The 20216-nt window shown below is 42.3% G+C and overlaps 1 protein-coding gene across 5 annotated transcripts in view; it reads left to right on the forward strand.

The window, feature by feature from the left end:
• USP21 (ubiquitin specific peptidase 21) overlaps positions 1–20216 on the forward strand; it is a 409008-nt gene that overhangs the window by 254164 nt on the left and 134628 nt on the right. For all 5 annotated transcript variants that reach the window (XM_069217823.1, XM_069217824.1, XM_069217825.1 and 2 more), the window contains one exon: positions 8599–8663. In XM_069217823.1, the coding sequence (XP_069073924.1) occupies positions 8599–8663 (65 nt within the window). The remainder of the gene's footprint in view (positions 1–8598; positions 8664–20216) is intronic.

The raw sequence follows: 20216 nt of genomic DNA on the forward strand, positions 1-20216 counted from the left end.
CACAAGTCTTGTGTCCATAGCCACTCCCCCCCCGCACCTTCCCCCCAATGGCACAGTCTGTGTAATATTCCCTCAATCCATCATGGGCATCTGGTTGGTGCCAGAATTCAGGACCATCTTCCCCAGTTGTGAGAGATCACTTCAGACATATATGGATGCTTCAGATTGTCCGAAGGGGTTGTGCCATCCCTTTCTAATAGACCCTGACATCACTTCCAGCATCCCCTGATAGGCTGACACGGGACCACCTTCCACCCTTGCAACATGAAGTACTGGCCCTTATAGCCAAAGGAGCCATCAAGAGGGTGCCAGCATCAGAGGTAGGTTGTGGTTTTCAATTCCTGCTACTTTCTGGTGCCCAAGAAGACTGGAGGGCTTTGTCCTATTCTAGACCTGCGCACACTCAATTACTTCTTGTAAAAGGAGGATTTAAAGATATTCACCTTGGCTCATGTTCTATCCACCCTCAACCCTGGAGACTGGATGGTAGTGTTAGACTTGCAAGATGTGTATTTCTGCATTCCTGTTCTGCCTGCCCACAGTCGTTACCTGCGGTTCACGGTGGGCCAGGATCATTGTCAGTTTGCTGTGCTTCCCTTTGGCCTTACCACCGCCCCTAGCATGTCAACCAAGTTGATGGCGGTGGGTTGCAGCACATCTGCGGAGGTCAGGGGATGCGGTCTTCCCTACCTTGATGATAGGCTGTTGAAGGCAGACACGCCCCAAGAAGTCATCGCTCAACTCCAGACTACAGCGGACCTTCTGCATTTGTGGGGGTTCACGAACGGCATACTGAAGTCACACCTGACTCCCTTTCAGGTGTTTACTTTCGTCGGAGCTTTTCTGCATTCAGTTTCGGGCTTATCCTCCAGAACAGCGAGTCTTGGATATTCGGACCCCTGATTCTCATGTTTTGGCCTCTATCCTGGATTTCAGTGAGATGGACTCTGAGACTGCTGGTTCTTATCTCTTGCATCCTGTTGATAAAACTGTCCCGTTGGTAAATGTGGGCTCTACAGTGGGACTAGAAGACCCAGTGGATACAGCGTAATGGAAATCTCTCCGGCCTGGTCCAGATCTCGGAGGGAACTACAAAAGATCGCCAAAGGTGGCTCATGGACCTCATATGGGTTAGGAGCAGACCTCTCTCTGATCCCCACTCACTGCTCACAGTGGTAACAGATGTGTCACTCCTGGGATGGGGTGGCCATCTGGGAGAGGTGCAGGTTAGGGGACTCTGGTCTCTAGTGGAGTTTCATCTTCATATCAACTTGGCATTCGAATATTTTCTTCCTGTCATCAACGGAAGGCTAGTTCCGGTGTTCATGGACAAAACCACCGCCGTGTGGTATTGCATCAATCAGGGCATGGTGGGGTCTTGAACTATTTGTCAAGAGATTCTGTCTTTCTAGACATGGCTGGAATGTCAGGACACATTCCTGGTGGTTCAGCATCTGGCAGACTCTCTGAACACCAGAGAAGTCAAATTCAGACCTCAGTGCCTAGCGGATCACAAACGGCGCCTTAATCTGGAGGTGGTGCAAGGTCTCTTCCGAAATTGGGGAGCACCTTGCTTCGATGTGTTCTCCACCGCTGAGACAGCACAATGTCAGCACTTATGCATCCTGGAGTTTCCAAAGCAGCTCTCACTCAGAGACTCATTTAGTCTTGAGTGTAAGTCAGGATTCCTTAATGCCTTTCCGTCAATACCACTTCTGTCCAGAGTTCTCAAAAAGCTCAAGAACAACCGGAACCAAGTCATTGAAGTGACTTTGGTTTGGGCAAGGAGCCTATGGTATCCCTAACTCCTGAGCATGTGCGTTTGTGCTCTGATCAGGCTGCCTCTTTAGGAGTCTCCTGTCACAGCAGCAGGGCAGGGTTTGCCACCTGAACCTGCATACTCTACACCTAATTGCATAGCGATTGAGTGGCGTTAATTAAGGGTATGCGATCTTTCTTTCGAAGTTTTGATGCCATTCTGGTAGTCAGGTGCCTCTCTACTAAAACAGTTTACGACTGTTGATGGAACAAGTTTGTAACTTAATGTGCGACCGTCTGTTGATCTTCTGTCAACACCTTTGTCTGAAGTTCTCTTCTTTGTTCTATCTCTTGCCCGTCAACACCTTTGTCTGAAGTTCTCTTGTTTGTTCTATCTCTTGCCCGGCAAAGTATTGCTTTGGTCACGCGTAATGGATAGCTCTCTGCCATTTCATCCTTTCTGCAGTTGGCGGACCGACCTTCCGTTTTCAAGTCACCTGTTGTGGATAGATTCTCTATATGTTTGCAGCATATGTTTCTTCCTACACTCTTCACTGTGCCTCAGTGGAACTTGAATTTAGTTCTAACTTTTGTCATGTGTTCACCTTTTGAGCCAAGAAGCCGCCCCCTGAGGGCTAAAGAGCTCATTGTACAGACCTAAAGCTGCGACCAATGCATTGACTAGAGGAGTCCCAGTTTTTGACATTGGTTAGTCAGCTACATGGGCATCATTGCACATGTTTGCTAAACACTACTGCCTAGGCCATTGGTTCCCAACCTTTTGACTCCCGAGGACCCCCAGTGAATCAGTACTGGAAGCCGGGGACCCCCAACCAATTTGTAAGATTTAAATTTCAAACATTAACCAGTAATACGCAAAAGATACACAAACTAGTATACACCAAATAAATACTAGAATTACTAAAGCTTTTATTATTTTATATTGAAAAATATGCAAAAATCAAAAACTTTTAATGGGAAGGTTGGTGCTGCATCTCGGTGACTAACTTTTCAATGTTTGGTTTTATTTCGGAAAGTTGAATCCTCAGATCAGATTCTACATTTTCCAAGCGATTTCTGTATTTATTTTTTAAGTACATAAGATCTGAGAAAGCTTTTTCACATAAATATGTGGTGGGGAAAGGTAGTAAAACCATCAGTGCTTTGTGGGTTAATTCAGGATAATCTTTTCGTACATACAGCCAAAACTTCACCAGAGAATTTTCTTTAAATTGAAGCTTAAGTGCACTATCTGTGGAGATTTCAATCAAACCATTTTCTTCAGCTGATGTCAGCCCCATTAAATTGTCAATATCTAAATTGAAAGGATTTCTAATCCAGTTTTTGCTTTCATCTGGAAGTGGAAAGTACTGACGAAAACTACACCGCATATCTTGGAGATGCTGGATAAAAAAATCCAAGACTTCTTTTGCTAATTCATCATCAGCAGATTCCAAGAACGTCTTCAGGTTTCAAAAAGAATCAAAATTTATTTGTGATAAGCGACGAGCCCACAAGTCTAACTTTTTTATCATTGCCTCAATCTTGTCTTCGACATTAAAAATTGTGATGCCAACTCCTTGCATACTCAAATTAAGTACATTTAAGTGAGTGAAGATGTCTGCCACATACGCCAGCATGGCTAACCAAGTATAGTCATGTAAGCGCTCATCAAGTGCAAATGGAGATTCCAGTTCAGTGAAGAATACCCTGATTTCATCTCTCAATTCAAAAAGCCGAGACAAAACTCTACCACGTGACAGCCATCGGACTTCTGTATGCAGCAAAAGCTGACGATGATCACTATCCATGGACTGACAAAGCTGCTCAAAAAGCCTTGAATTTAGTGACCTAACTTTGATAAAATTAACAATTTTGACTGACTCATTCAAGACCTTTTTTAATTCCTCTGGCATCTTCTTAGTGGCTAATGATTCTCTATGAATGCAACAATGATGCCATACAACTGAGGAGTTAATTTCCCTTATTCGTGCAACAAGTCCAGTTAGTCTCCCAGACATGGCACGAGCCCCATCTGTGCTGATTCCTATGCATTTGGACCACTGAATTCCATTTGATGTCAGAAATTCATTGAAAGTGCTGAAGACCTCTTCAGCAGTGGTATGTATCAAGTAGCGGCAGAACAGTAAATCTTCAATAATGTTCCTTTCAAACTCGTATCTAATGTAACACAGGAGATGAGATTTATTTGCTATGTCCGTACTTTCATCTACTTGTAGGCTATAATACTGACTTTTACAAATCCTTTCAATCAACTGTTCTTTTATGTTGTCTGACATTTTGTCAATTCGCCTTTTTACAGTGTTGTTAGATAATGGCACCAAATCTAAATCTTTTGCTGCTTTCTCTCCAACCATTGCACTCACCATGGCTTTAGCAGCGGGTACTATTAGTTCTTCAGCGATGGTATGAGGTTTTCCAGCTTTTGCTATGAGCATCGACACTTCATATGAAGCTTTAAGAGCATTTTCCTTAAATGATCCTATTGCAGTTTTCTTAATTATTTTTCTACTTTGTCGGAGCTCTTGCTCTTTATTTTTGAAGAATTCTGTGCATTTGGTAGCATGTTCTCTATGCCTTGTTTCCAAGTGCCTTCGTAATTTAGAAGGTTTCATGGCCTCATTTGACAAAATTTCATAACATAGCACGCATTGTGGCTGTTGTTCATGTTCTGAACCTGAACATGTGAAACCCATTGATAAATATTCAACATCGTATTTGCGACACTTTGTTTTCTTTTGACTTAAATCACTTTGTTTTGAGCATGATGGTCCATCAATGATGTCTTCAGTGGCTTTCCGCTTAGGTTTAAGCCATCAATCCATCGTCCTTATGTTTGTTTAGGATACCCACAAATGACAAGTCTGTTGAATCACAATATTTGGTTATGAAATCAATTTCTAGCAAAGCTATTTGGTAACGCACATAATAGACCTTCACTACTTTACCTACTACACGTTGCCCTCATCAGCTGTTTCCAGACTACATATGCTCTGACATTTTGAGATCAAGCTGCGCCTGTAAGAAGATTTTAACACTGTATCAGCACTGCTTTTGTGGAAAAGACAGAGGACACTAGCAAATCATATTCATGGATATGACAATCTTATGAATGCTGCTTTAAGATAATTTCATTTGCTCAGTTTAATTAAACATAGCTAGCTCATTCATTTGGCCTCCATCGTGGAAGTAGTCCATTGTTGACTGCACAGAGAGGTTCCCACAACAGTATGGGAAAATATGAGCAGGGCTGGAGTTAGGTGAGAACACTTCAGAAAGTCAATTTGTATGCAACACACTGCCTGTATCTGTGTTGAGAGTCAATTTAAACCAGAGTGTCAACAAAGTTTTGTGTATGGTTTGCTGGCAGCCAGGGGACGTGGCATAAGCAGCTGATGTGACGGTGAGAATAGTTAAATACATACACATACTTGCCAACATTTTAGATAAAAGAAATATTTGGGAGAATGTATTTCCCACATGTAAGTCTATTGAAGCAAAGGCAATGTCAGGTGTGAGACAGCCTGAATCAGATCTGTTGGCATGTATGCATACAGTGGTCTATTTAGCGGCACAATGCTCCTGCCCCCACCAATAACAGCACATCCACATTCACATTTCAGAGCCCAGTAAGGGTGACCCTTCCTTGCACAAAAGGGTTGAATGACTATGAATTAGCAGGTTTTACCTATTTACCATTTAAGAAGGTCTACTCTAAAATGATTAGATCTATGAAGAATATTATAATGAAAACATACCCCATGAGGCAACATATAAATGGGCAGAATGTTGTGAAAAAGTATGTTATAATAGAACATGTGCTCAGACTGTATTCAGTGCATGCCACTGACTTACTCCTTGGTTGATTTCTAGAGCTCCACTTAAATTTATGTAAAGTGACTCTGTGCAGTTTTTCAATTTAATTCTACCATCACATACATAAGCACTATGATGCAAGAAAGGATAACGCACTACTCTGGGCACTTACATATGACACAAAAAGAAATCCCACAAGCCAACCTGCAACTTACCACAAGGGCAGGACTGAGAAATCAAAAGCAGTCATGCAAAAAAGTTTAAACCAGCCCCACGTCCATGGTCTCCTCATGCTAGCTCTTTCTCGTTCCATCCATTCTCTATTTCTAGTCCCTTCTTTCCTCTTCTCCCTCTCTGATCACTTTCTCTCTACCTTCCTTCTCCCTCGCTCCCTCTTTCTCTCTCTCCAAGCCTCCCGTGCCTGCTGTAATTAATATTGAGGAGCTGGGGAAGCGACTGAGGTGCCAGGGGCAGCCTGGACGTTCAACAACAGCCTCCAGCTCAGTGGGGAAATGTCTGGTAGAATAAAAGGTCTCTCCGGTCCTGTTTAACATTTTCCCAACCAAGCACTGCCCAATGGTGGTTGCAGGTGTAGCACGCTACAGGTACGTACTTGAGCAGCACAGCAGAGGTATGAAGCACTATATAATTACAATTATAATTCCATTACAAAAAATAATTTACAATGAGAAGTCTTTCCTTTTTTCTGGAGGAAACCACTGTGAAACAAACTGACATTAAAAGGCTTGTTTTGTCTTTACTTATCACTACATAGCCACCAGATGGAGGTTTCTTCCAGTCATGGTCAACTTGTGTACATCTCACACCAAAGTCACTGACTGAAGTGGGAGGCTCTTTAACATTGGGCCACGTTTGATATGCGACCTTGACACCAAACATGTAGTGTTTTTGCGTCAGTTCTATTTATTTATATGGTTATTTTTTTTATGTATTTTGCATATTTATGTGACAGCACACAATGCCAATGTGTTTGACAATAAATGGGTGCATTAAATATTAAACTGGTAATTATTCTAAAGATAAGAAAATGCTGTCAGAGCAAGGTGAACTATTCAAATAAAAAAGGACATCAGAAGCTGGAGCATCAAAATGGGAATCCATGATAGTAAAGAAACATAATTGTGAAAAACAGATGAATAAAAAGCCATTATCGAATCTTGAAGTTTGAGGCTCTGTTATGTGTGTAATAATTACCCTGTAATTTGAATGTCTACTACTGCAGTTGGGCAAAGGCTGATGCGAAGACAGCCTGGAAGTGCAACACGCTTTTTTTTCTGTAAACTTAAATGCAGACATGTAGGTATTGCGTCTTTAGCAGTTTTTATGGCTGACAATTTTAAATAGGATCCCTAATCAAATGTGCATATTTATAGAAAATATCACAGGATCTCCTTTATAGATATAAACTGCCCTGACCTAAACAAAGTAAAAACACATGTTGCTGTTCTCACAAATTTCACAATTCAGCATGATGAAAAAAATAACCCTTTCTTTTGAAACTAGGCTTTTTGCTCTAATAACAAAATAAATTTCAACTAACTGTCCCCACGCCTCTTATAGTTAATAATAAATGTAAAACCAGGGCAAACACTCACGTTTCTCAGGCCCACCGTCTCAGCAGGAAAAGTGTCTGCCTTCCTGCTAGCCCGAGGTGTCTGAACGCTCTTCAGCTTCAGAACAAGAGGCACAGCTGTTACGAATTCCTGGCCAAAGGTTGAGAGGGCACGGGGGCAGCAAAACACTCATGGGCTGGGCTGGGCCCAAAACTAAGAGGACACAAACACTGCAGCACGAGCGCGACTCGGAGGCAGGCAGATAATAAAATAAGGCCGATCACCCTTCAACTTGTACCTAAGGCTGAAAGGTGATTGGCCTGATCATATTTAGGTCCCACCACCCCTGCGCTGTCATTCACAGCTCTATTGTGCTGTGAAGGCGCATGGACATTTCGTTTTCTTTGAAAGAAAACGCTCGAGACCTACGGACCCCTGGGGGTCCGCGGACCACAGGTTGGGAACCACTGGCCTAGGCAGTCCAGTTGGGCGGGAAGGGTTTTTTCCCCGTTTGGTCCTCCAGGACTTTTTAGTTGAAACAGTCCACAGACCCTCCTCTAGGGAGAGATTGCTTTGGTGTCTGTTCTAAAGTAAGGAATCTGCATCTAGAAGTCTCTATCAGGAGAACTGCAACTTACCTTTGGTAACGCCTTATCTGGCAGAGACTCCATCTTGCCTCAGGTTGGTTACTGACCCTCCAATCATCCCCATTCCTTGAACTGTCTTATCATATAAAAAAGATTTTTTAGGATCTCACTTTTGGCACACAAGTCATTCCTCCGCAGCTTGGCTGTATGCTTCTTGTGCAGAAAAACAGTCAAGAACTAATGTCTGCACATTGGCTGGCGCATATATGGGCACTGGGCACATCACTTCCAGTGTGAACATTTCTGGATCTAGTCTGTGCCTGGGGAATATTCTAAGGTAAGGAATCTGTGGCTAGTTAGAGTCTCTACCAGATAAGGGGTTGCAGACGGTAAGTAACTTGTTCCTTGGTAGACTACAACGACTAACTGCTAAAAGTGTACATGCTCAGTTGCAAGATACTGGAGCCCCACGCCAATGTCGAGGATTGTGCATTAACTGAAGGGCCTGAAACTGGCCAAGAACTCCCAATGTCCTCATTCTGAACCATAGATTTCCCATGCCATCATGCAACTCTACTTTCCTTCCACTAATCTATAGGGACCACATGTTGCAGATTATACTGAACGTCATTCCTGAAACATGATACTTGGACGTCTCTGTTGTTGAACCAGTTATCTAGCCAATCATCACTGCTGTGTACCTGCTTCTTACCTGTCCATAAATCCAAACCTACCTTTGACAACTGCATACCTTGCTGCCCTACCTGGCATCTGTAGTAAATCTGTTGTCAGAACGATTTAACTTTCTTCTGATCATGGTGCATTTTTTTCTTTCCTATTAGTGATGATGAGAGAGCCAATCAGATGTGGAAAAGGTACTTGGAGAGGGAGGACAGCAAAATAGTAGGTGAGAATTGGCTCATTGTCCGTTTCCTATATATAGTTGGTTAGTAGTGCTTCCTGTAAAAGTCTGAAACTGAGAAATATATATATATAATATATAATATATTCTTTTTTTATTTTGTTCAGTTGACCTGTTCTGTCGACCTGTAAAAACAAATGTGTTGTGCTTTTATCCTTCTCTGTGATGCTTTCAGGGCACATCTGAGGATGGCCTCCTACACAAGTGTTTTTTCAGAGACGCCTGTGTTGCATAAATGAAACTGCATCATTAATGAAGACCACTCTTTCTTTTACCATGGTAAATTAGGGTTCATTCTGCAGCAAGGGTGTGAAGTTTGGTAGAGTACCCAAAGTCTTACTTAAGATCACATGACCCTTACATTTACTCTTACATAATTCAAGGCCTTAATGAAGATGTTAACACTCTCAGCAAAAAATTATTTTAATCCATCACCACCCCACAGTGTTTTCTACAGCTTCAGCTAGAGAAAAGTTCAACTTTAAATAGTATTCTTACCGCAGCTGGCAGCTAGTGCATTTTTCTTTGGAAAGGTGGCACGTTCTCTTCTGGAGACATTAGTAATAGCACAAGCAGCCAAATTGTGAGGGACCTGCACTTTTTAAGTCTGTATTTTTCAGTGCAACTAATTAACAATCCGATAATATATTTACCGGTGGTACCACAAATGCTTCAATCACCACAGAGGCTCGATTTAAACAGTTTGACTAAGGAAAGTAAAACGCAAGTTTTGAAATGCATCTGCTACCTCTAACATTTTCCTGGCCTTTGGCAGCTACTAACCTCTGCAAAGGAAATCTGTATGGTTAAGGAAGAGGTAAATAGTCACCTCTTTAAATATTGGTGGAAGGTTGGTACATTTGGGTCACATTGAAGTAGTTGAAAGGTCCATAATTTGGAGACCAACCAGGAACAATGTTGAAATGAACTGTGGGAATAATCTGCAAAAGCAAAATGGAGTACTTGATTAGGAAGCTTCCTCCCTAACTGAGAATAAAGGAGTTGAGGGCTAGTATTTTGAAAAGCCCGAAAATCATAGAGACAGGTACAGGAGCAGGGTCAAGCCTTATTTGCATATGTCTGTGTCCAAATTGAGGTTGCATGGTGTGCAAAATTGTGGCGTACTGGGATGCGGCCCTAGTAATTACCACTGGCTGAGATTAATTCAAGCATTCCATCCATCTTTTTTTTTTTTGTATATGTCAGCATGTTGCCCAAAGTGGGACGGGTATGCCCAGGCGTGGGTCCCATTTACACTGTCAGTGGAACCAAGCTATATCTTTCTGATGTGCCTTAACTACGGAAAAACCAGTCCTGGGTTGCTTGTGAGGGAGGACTTAGCCTAGCAGTTAGGACTGGACTGTTCCCGTTAGAGCAGAGTCAAGACTGATTTGCATATGACTGGGTCTAAACTGAGGTGACATGGTGTGCAAAATAACAATGGAATGGCATGAGGCCCGAGTAAGTAACAGTGGCTGAGATTAATTCAAGCATTCCATCATTTCTTTTTTTTGTATACAGCTGTGCAAGAAAAAACACAGGATGTAGCCTTTTACCAAACAGAAGAGGATCAAACCTAAGCAAAAGCACTGTAGGTGCTTAGCGTCTGCCATGGTTTGCTCCATTTGATATCCAACAGCTGCAGTTCTCTTGCGAACTTGTCTCCACACCAGAGAATCACCTACCAAGGTGTATGTGACCCTCCCACCTTTATTTCCAGACTTCGTCCTGGTGGAGTAGGAGTTGGCACTAGTCTTCCCTGAACAGCTTATGAAGTTGTTTCCCTCACAGGGCAAAGTCCTTGGTAGATTTTCTGCAACATGTCTCTTCCTTTATGGTGGACTACAATGGTGGTGCATCTCTGTCAAACTCCAGTGCAGCTTCCAAGGACAGAGGACAAGTCCATGGTACCATCGAAGAATAAGCCCTTACCACCAGTAAACCGACCTGACTGGCAATTCAAGTGCCGGCCCATCAACCAGTGCATTAGGAAACCATGCAGTGAGCCAGTGATGCTACTTTGTCTTGACAAATGCTTTGAAGGTACTATTTTTTCTTTTTAGGCCATGGCCGCTATATGAGAGTATTTATGCCTTGTGGGCTGCAGTAGTTTCCCCACCAAAACCAGTCTCTCTGTAGAACCTGAGGGTCTTGAAAAGGCAGCAACAGGGCTCTTAACAGTTCAGTTTTTGTGTCCTGAAATCCTACAAATCAGCCTGTGGGGTGTTATGGCATTTACTTAGACTAGTAAAGTTAAGCTCTCCTACCTCTCAGGGTGGACAGCTACCTGGAGACATCTGGGAAGAGAATGTACCAATCTTGGAGTCTCTGCCTGAGGTAAGATAATGCCAGTGCTGTCATGGTCACCTACAGGGTCCATATAAGGCATTGGGTTCATACATCTCCTTGCTTCAGAATGTGTATGGGAAGAGTAAACTTTCTTGCTTAGCTTGGGCAAAAAGTCTACTCCACATATGCTGGCGATATCCAGGGACCTCAGTGATACACCCTTTTTGAACATTCACTTTTGTGTAAACGTATGTTAGCAGTCTTGATTCAAGTCTGCAGACCTAAAGCCAGACAAAGTTGCTCAATCTCTGTGTTGAGTTCCTAAATCAATACAAGATGGGTACAGCCAGGACCAATTCACTGAATACCATCCAAGTGGTACAGTAGAGAACTCCTATGCTTTTCCCGCTGGTGAAGGCTTTAATTCTTTCTAGGCTTGGGTACCTTTCCACCCCAAGATCTTAGCTGGGCCCCCCTTCTTTCTTAGATGTAGGTAGCCACTCAGGGAAAAGTACAAGTCCACAGGCTGAAATGAGTCAGATATGTCCCAGTGACTTCTCCGGGACTAACTGGCCTTTTAATTGCCATTTCAAGAGGCCCACTTCATTCCAGTGGGGCCATAAGGTAAGGCTTTCCTTGCACTACAACAACTATATCCAGATAACTAAAGACACATTGGGTTTCTCTGTAGTTAAGAACAGCATTACTGGAAAGCTGCCCCTTGCAAGTCCATCCAGGAGATAGAGAAGCTTCTCCAATTAGGATCAATCGAGGCTTTCCTTCGCCCAGGAAGGAGCAGGAATATGGCTAGGCTACCGCTTCCATCATTTCCTTGTAAGGAAACTTCGGTTTTCAGTGAGCTGTCTCTAATTGTTCTTGATACCATCCAGAAGGGTACAGCCCATAGCGGTAATTCTGGACTCTGCATGGCAAGAAACGTATTCCTCTATGCAGAGGAGGGTTGATCTCCTATATGGTGAATCACTTTATAAGGCAGTGATATTATACTGTTGCTAGAGGCGCCTTGGACTTTAGACATGCTGCATAATCATGATATCCTAATCCAAGCTCCTCAGGCACTCACTGTAACTCCATCTTGCTGTGTGGCAACCAGTTGATGTTCATCTGAGTCCATCCATTCTTGATTGTGATTTTTAAATGCAGGACATTATACTCCCAACCTTTTGATAGAATGCCCCTTCCTCCTGACTGCAGCTTGGACTCTCCCTCAACTCTTCTGAATACAGTGGAAGGAACGTGGTAGGGAACTGTCCATGGCTATCTGGTTGGACAAGTCTGATACACAGCTTTGCATAAAAGTATTGGAGCTGACAGCAATTTTGTTGATGTTTGAGATCTTCACTCCATTAGTCATATCCATGGTGGTGTTGTCCACACACAACACCACAGTTCTCATCTACATCAGGAACATGTCAGGCATCCACACACCAAAGCTTTGCTGACATGGCTGCAACATGGTAGGTTCCTGCTGGGCTCATTGTGGGAATCTACCACACCAGGGCACACAGAATGGACAGGCATATATCTCTTCCCATTATTGGGTTATTTCTAAGTAATCCCAGCCTTCGAGACTGGGAGAAACCCACCCATAGATTCCTTTGCAACCCAATGGAACAGGATGTGTGTCCAGTTCTCCTCTTTAATGGGCAGTTGCCCCATATTATTTGGGGACAGCCTGATGCTGGATGTAATATAATAATTTCGGTACTCTTTCCCTCCAATTTGTGTTTGTTCTTCAGAAGATCAGGGAACACTGGGGGTACATAGTCAACTAGATAACTTCAGCCATGCCTTGCCAGTTCTGAACTTACACCTGCTTTAATTACTGCAGAAGGACCACATCACATCCAACTCTTAAGAAGATCTACCACCTGTCCTTGGAGGGGGGAAAAGTACTTAACCCCTCCCTATAATTGCTCCACTTGAGAGACTGCTTCCGGAAGAGCAGACCTTTCAGGATCTAAATTTCTCCTAAGCAATGTTGAGGCCATTGTGACTTCTAGGAAACCTTCCCCTAAAATATAGTATAAAAGCTAATGGCTGAGCTTCTGCCACTGGTCATGAGAGAAGAACTTCAACTGCTTATATGCTTACTGGATAATGCAGTGTCTTTTTCACATCAAGGAGTTTAGTGAGGGGTGTGAGTTTAACATTTCAAAGACCTTCCTCAGTCATTGGTATCTTCGGGATACACCAGTTTGTTCTGATATGGCTTTCAGAAGACCTGTGGCACCTAATTCCAGTGCTCACCATATCAACAAAAGCCTTTTGAACCACACTCCTCCTGCGGCATGAAATTTCTTTTATGGAACACTGCCTTCTCAGTACCCGAAATATGGACCAGACAGATAAGCAAGGCCAGCAGTCCTTGAGACTGAAAGTTCTGCTTAAATGTAATATTAGCAAATAGATCCTTTTCCTGACATCCTTTTCATGATCCACAGCCTCCTAGGGGCAGAGGGGTCTTATATAACTTTCCATTAACTACACCTTCTCCTTCTGTCTGGACTGAACCGGGAATCTGTGTTCTTTAGACCAGCCATTTGACCTTTGGGGACAGTGGTGCTTACCTAGCATCTGCTGGTGCCACAATTACTAGATAGATAAAAAAATATATCACCCATTGATACACTGCATGAATACTAACTGTCATCTACTGGTAGAACATATTCCACCAAGGTTAAGGTAGTCTTAGTGGCAAAAGTTTTGCTCTGAAGCCTGCAGCTGGCACTATCAAAGGGTTTTGGGGTGCCGCATACTAAGCAGTGTAGTCTTGATTCCACCTTGTGCCTCTGTAATCCACCACCAGGAACTCCCTGCCTCTTTACCTCACTCTAGAAGATTCTTTTCATCAGTGATTTCTTTGTTAACGTTTTTCCTTAGTTACCTTCTTCATTAAACTTGTGTTTTACTCTCTTGCTTTGGATCTGTCTATTCGGGAAAAATAAGTACAAGTTCCAAAAAATGAGTCCAGCTGCCCCCACCTGTAACCATCACCTCAAATTAAGGCCACTGATTTGGCTACGATCACTATTGTTTCAGGCTTCTTCCATGAGCAATGTGAAGTTTGTCCAGGAAGTTCTTCACAACCTGTTTACATACACCCAAGCTGCCTGATGCTTCCCTTCCCCATCTTCATTTCTCATCCTAAGTTGTTCTGGAAGCTACACACTGGCTTTATGGAGGAAAACCCATATGTAAAAACAACTGACTTTAATGGTGATTGCATTACTCTTAGGCTGTATGTTCCTTCCCATTGAAGTTAATAATAGACACCAAGGTACAGCAAGAGTTTTGCAAATGGTATCTAGGACATGATATTTAAGACAGATGGTATTTCTGTAAATGAAATTCTGATATGTAACTATCAGTACACAAAGATCATTGTCTCCTTTATTGTGTTTTCTTGTGGTGCTGTGGAAGCACCATAAAAGCAATGCATTGGAGTGTATCTAGAAATTAAACCATTGGCAGGAAACAGATGGAGCCATCTCAGATCCTTCAGTAGTTGAAATAGAACATCAGAATAAGTTTGCTTATTAAAATAAGTTGATCATTGAAAATGCAATTTAAATTCATATGGTTTATAAGATGCTTATTCTGGCTTGTTGCATTGGGCCCATTTGTTTGAAATAGAAAATGAATCCTCTGACAGACATCTAAATATAACCTCAAAATTACAGGAATCTTCCCTGACTGCTTGTACTCCAAGGATGATCGTCTACCATTGAACTATGGAACATATTGTAGCAGGGAGCAAAACGAAAACGTCTTGTGCACCAAAAAAGGGTGGCCCGCTGCACGTTGTACAGAACACCTGAAGGATGGTGGGTAGGGACAACAGCAGACAGAGCAAGGCTTTTTAAAACCTTTTCATATTTTTTCCAATGCATATAGTAATGCATTTAAGACTTACGTGGCTGATCAACAAGTGTTAATTTTAATACTTGTTTAAACGGGGTCCTGTTCGAACTTGCAGCTGTGTTATTTACATCCATATCTCATATAAAATTTATAGTACACCAAAAACTCGTGCACGAGCATTTCAGCTTTAGTGAGCGGATTTGGCCAATTCTGATATGCATTTATAGCATTGCCGATAGTTTTAGATCTTGCATCTTGATGTCCTGCTGTAAAGGCGTTCTCTGCTGAGCTTGAATTAAGGATGGTGGCTGTCCAGAGGGAACTGTTTTTTAAAGGTAGGAGTTGTAATTTTGTTCCTAACATACCCATGAGTGTGTAATATTCTAAACCCTCATAACATAAGGTCATGGCAGTTGTCATCAGCTGCATTCTTAAATAATTGCATTATTTCCTCCCATGCAAGCATAGTGTATCTTTTAGCAATTACTAACCCCATATACAAATTGTTATTAAGTTCCTTATTATTTGGCCTGGGTGTTAGGCCCAACAGACTTTTTTCAGGCTTTAGGTCTTCGGTTCTATTCACCATTCACTCCAGTGCTAGTGTAAACGTTTCTCCATGAAAAGCAACAATAAGGTAAGATGACCATTTGGTAGAAATCTGCCCCCTGAAACAACACACTTTGCTGTATTAGCTGAGTATATTTTACCTAGTCATTTGAGAGTAAGGTATGTTCTGTGCAAAAATAAAGTTAATGTTAGTGTTTTAAACTTTGACATTCTAGCAGATTTTGGTTTTATGTCTTTATATTAGTATTCAGTCTTGCTCTATCAAGTCTGTTCCCATAGGCCAAACAAGTCAGTGTCTGTCTTTTCAGTGAGTGCCTTGCAAAGTAATGTCACTGACTTTCTTCTAGGTACATATGCTTCCTTAGAGGACGTCAGTTTGAAACATTGTGGCCAGCAATGCTTGGCTATTCCTACTAGTTGATGTAGTTTCCGCTGTAAGTTTTGAGGTTTTAGGAGCATGCACACAATAATGTTCAGCAGGAAATCAGCTGTCACATACAGTTTCTCCACTGGAAGGTGTCCACAAGTCACCAGTTCATCTATTTCAACTGTGCTGCCAAATGACAGTACTCATAATCATGATTCCTAGGCCTTTTTTGACACAGGAAGTCTGTGTCAATCATTTTCCAGATCAAAGAACATAGAATGGTGTTCGATTCTCCATGAAATAGGTTACCAGGTAGGATATATGGCAAAATAGTATACCAGTTGGTAAGATCAGTTTTTGCCATTGCTACCATGTCAGTAATTGAAATAGGTAAGAGTTCTCAAAAAACAGCATTGCTGCATGGGCCTCAGGTGCTTTTGGCAATGTTGCCTTGAGTCATGTCAGCATTAGTGTGGTATAGCTGGATCCCCAACTGGCAAAATGTTTACTGTTCCCTAGTAAGGAAGTGATTCAGTGTGGGCCAAATTGTCCGGACTTGCGAAGGCCTGACAGTCTGGGCATGATTTAGAGCAACAAACTTCTAGTATAAACATTTGTCTGAACTGTTCCAGGCCTAATCCAATGCAGAGCTAGCATCCCTCTGGTACAATAAAATGGTGTTTGCATATAACAAAATAGCATGGACTGCCCCTGATATAAAGATGCCCTTTTTCTTTCCTGCAGCTGCATTATATTTGCAGGGAATTCCATAACTAATGCAAAAATCATTAGAGGCAGCAGGCATGTGTCCCCCCGTTGGATTTTTCTTTCAATGTCTTCTCAGGAAAATATCACACAAGAGAGCTAACACTTGTCCATTACAGACTCTGACAGTCGGAGCAGCTTATATTACAGTGATCCATTTTCAACACGGTGTCTCTCTGTCTTGTTCTCTGTAGTGTTTCAAAGATACACCTCCAGATGACCAGGTCGAAAGACATCCAAATCTACAAACAAACCCCCAGGTTAGAGGCTTATGAAGGTATCAGCACAAGTAGATTGAACAAGCTTCTCAAACTGGGAGAAGTAGTCGAGCCAGGTATACATTCTCTTTGTTCTGGCTGAATAATTGTAGTATCTTATTTAAGCAGTTTGCAATGGGATTACTAAGAATATTGTAATCAGTGGTCCCTTTGACAATCTTCTAAATGATTTGTGTTGCGATGCTCAACCAAGTTTGGGGATGAAAATATCATGGCCTTACTTTTTGTAGGTGCTAGCACCATCTCCTGGTATGCTGCCTGGTGTGACTCTTTGGTGCTAGGATATCTATAGAAGTAATACACAATTCTGAACATAAGTTACCATCTCCAGGTAGACTTCTGCTGGTTTTTGCTTTTGCTATTTTCATCTGCTTCTCAAAGTCTTTCACTGGGATTGGGGGTAAAGAGGTTAAATTTGTCCTCTCTAGATGTCATGAAAACACTTGGAAGCTATCCCTTTTTCGACATACAGCCTCAAGTACTATTATAGGAAGAATTGATTGATTCCTTTTGGGTATAAGGCCCTGGACTAGAATTGTTGTAAACACTAGTGATTGGGTCTCTGAGTTCCGGTTTGATCAGCCATGCCAGGAGTCACCTGGCCTAGTATTCTTCACGAGTGTTGTAGTTTCTGCAGTCAAGTTATTGCAGCCGTTCCAGCAGCTGAGCATATGTAGCAAATGTGACCCTACCCTTATGCGGCTTTGAACGTGTCTTTGGGCTAGAAGGAACTACCTGTTTTTCTAACATTCCACCTCCTTCATTAATATCTTAATATCTTGCAGTGTACTAATGCAGTATCCCTTTATTACCACCTTAATTGTCATGGCCTTAAAATGTGGAAGGGGGCATGGCTTGCCGCATATCTGTGCACTTCTCCTAGGACATGCGTACATCCTCAATGATAGTGTGTAGGATCAGATCCCATGGGGCATCCAGGATCTTAGAACTTGCAACATAATCCACTGATGGTGTTTTTGCAAAGGCAACTCTGGAACAGGAGGATCACCAAGCATTGATGTAGGCAAGGGCTACTGCTAGGCAAAGGAAAATGGCAGTGCTGCTCTGTGCTGGATTGGCTGTAGTTTGGAGGTACATGGCAAGAAGCAGTAGGCAGTGGGCTGAATTTGCTGACAGGTGGCATCAGTTTGGTGAATAACAAAATTCCTCCCACTAACTTGGATGAGATGAGGAGACTACTGTGGATGGGCTTGGGAAGTCATGCTTGATTGATCGAGCAGTATTGGGGCCGACCTTGCAGCATCTGGGATCTGGAGGCAGGTTGCAGCACTGCTCTCTGTAACTCAAGGATTAGGTTGATGAGAAGGTGACACAATTCCCTCCCACCTTTTCCCTTGCCTACTATTTGTGCCCGGGGCCACAAACAGAAAAGCCCAAGTGGCTGCTCTGACCTGAACTTATGTTTTCCAGTCTGGGAGAAGTAGGTGGTTATGGTGCCTCATACCCCTGGATTTAGTAGAGAACCTGACCAATTTGACTGAAATAGTCTTCGCAAGACAGGGATAGCAAGATCATGGTCACAATTGGCACATACCCATCATTGGGGTGTGGGGTTACCTAAGAACTAAGGATCACACTTAAACCTGCTACCCCACAAATATCCGACTGCCCATGCTGCTCATGCTGAATGGGGCTGGCGGGTCAGAGCCCTATTGCACCAACACCCTGTACTCAGCAGGGCTCGAAAAATCCACTCGACCGCTCACATTGGTGAGTCTTATTTGATCAGGTTGAGATATTTTTAATACTTCGTCCCTTCTGGCGAGTGGACAATGAACAGGTGTTCTGTTGAGTTGAAAAGTTGAGGGGCAATAAAAGATGCCTTTAAATCTTGTCGGAATGTCACATTTCCTCTGTGTTCACAGACAGAGGTCAAAAGTCATTTTTCTTACAATGAATTTTCCTTCTGACCGCAGATTTCCAGGACTTTGTAAGGTGAACTGTGTGACCTGCTGGTTAGAATGTGAAATAAAAGGATATCGGGCGTCAGGTTTTTCCTAACACACAACATTTAAATGACTAAGTCAACTGTGCAAACATTTCAAAATATATATTTGAGTAGTTGTGAAAGCTCTTTTTTATATTTATGTGTGATGAAAAAATATTTTAATAGGATGAAAACAAATCAGAATACTTTACATGTTGATGTGCAAAGGATATGTTTTCTGAAACCCAATTTTCACAGATTGTTAATACACTATATAGTTTTATCAGTAAAGCTGCAAGTTAGTGGAGTGGTTTTTGGACATTTCCTGGAAAGTTATGTGTGTAGATGACAATGTTACGACATCATGGTTTAGTAATATATTTATTTAAATTGAGTGTTTAAACAAACTGAGAAACACTCCTGCCCTGATGGCAATGTTGTTAGTAAACTAGGTTATGTGGGCTAGACCTCATGGGTATGTGGGCTAGATTCTTGTGATGCATGCAGCAAACCTTAGTTTACTTAATCAAACAAAAGAGGGTTTTTTTGTACTGCAGAAATGCTGAGCTCACATATTTGAAGGTGCAATCATATGTGAGAATTAAGATAAAGGCAACTCTGTAAACTATTTGTCTAGGATCACACAATTTGAGACCCGTTTACAGATCAAGTACATTACAGTTAGGGCGAGTAGATTATTTAACTTACTTGACCTGCAGGTGTAGTAAAATTTTTATGATTTTTCGATCCCTGTACTGGAATACACAAGACCTGGAAAGTGGAGTTATGTTGTGTTCACTGGATCTGCAGAGTTGAATACCATTCTTATATCTACGTATATAGAAGGGAGTAAAGAGAATTTCAGATAGCTAAAAAAAGACTATTACAGCCACCAAAGAGCAAAATGGATACATTTTCAAAGATCATGCCCCCCCACCCCGACACAGACAAACAAAGGGGTCTAGTGGAAGAGACCACAACTTCTGCTTGGGTGTAGTTGCTGGTGAACCTCGCTTCACAGACCTGCTATTTATTACAACCAATCCATGGTTCAAATGAAGCACTGGAAATTAAAATTGGCCTGGTCAAGCTAGATGTGAACCTCCTTTGACAGGACTATAGAAATGAGGCAGACCATGTCACTTAGAAGAAGGGCTGCATCTCGGAACTCGGGGATACAGTCAAAGAGGTCAAGTTCACAATGCAACAGCTACGTTCAATAGCTGTCAGTCAGGGCCTTAGATTCAGAAACCCATTTCCACCAAAATAATGTGAGCTTCATCAGATTCCTGGAATGTGATTTAGGGCACTAACCGAAAGAGATTCATAAAGGCATCACTGAAGCACTTTCTAGGAGAGGATAAACTTTCAGTGTGCTTCTGATGGAAAGGGCCCACCAGGCCCTCACACTGAAACCGCACCTCTCCCCGGGCACT

This window comes from Pleurodeles waltl, chromosome 12, assembly GCF_031143425.1.
Source record: "Pleurodeles waltl isolate 20211129_DDA chromosome 12, aPleWal1.hap1.20221129, whole genome shotgun sequence".
Lineage (NCBI taxonomy): Eukaryota > Metazoa > Chordata > Amphibia > Caudata > Salamandridae > Pleurodeles > Pleurodeles waltl.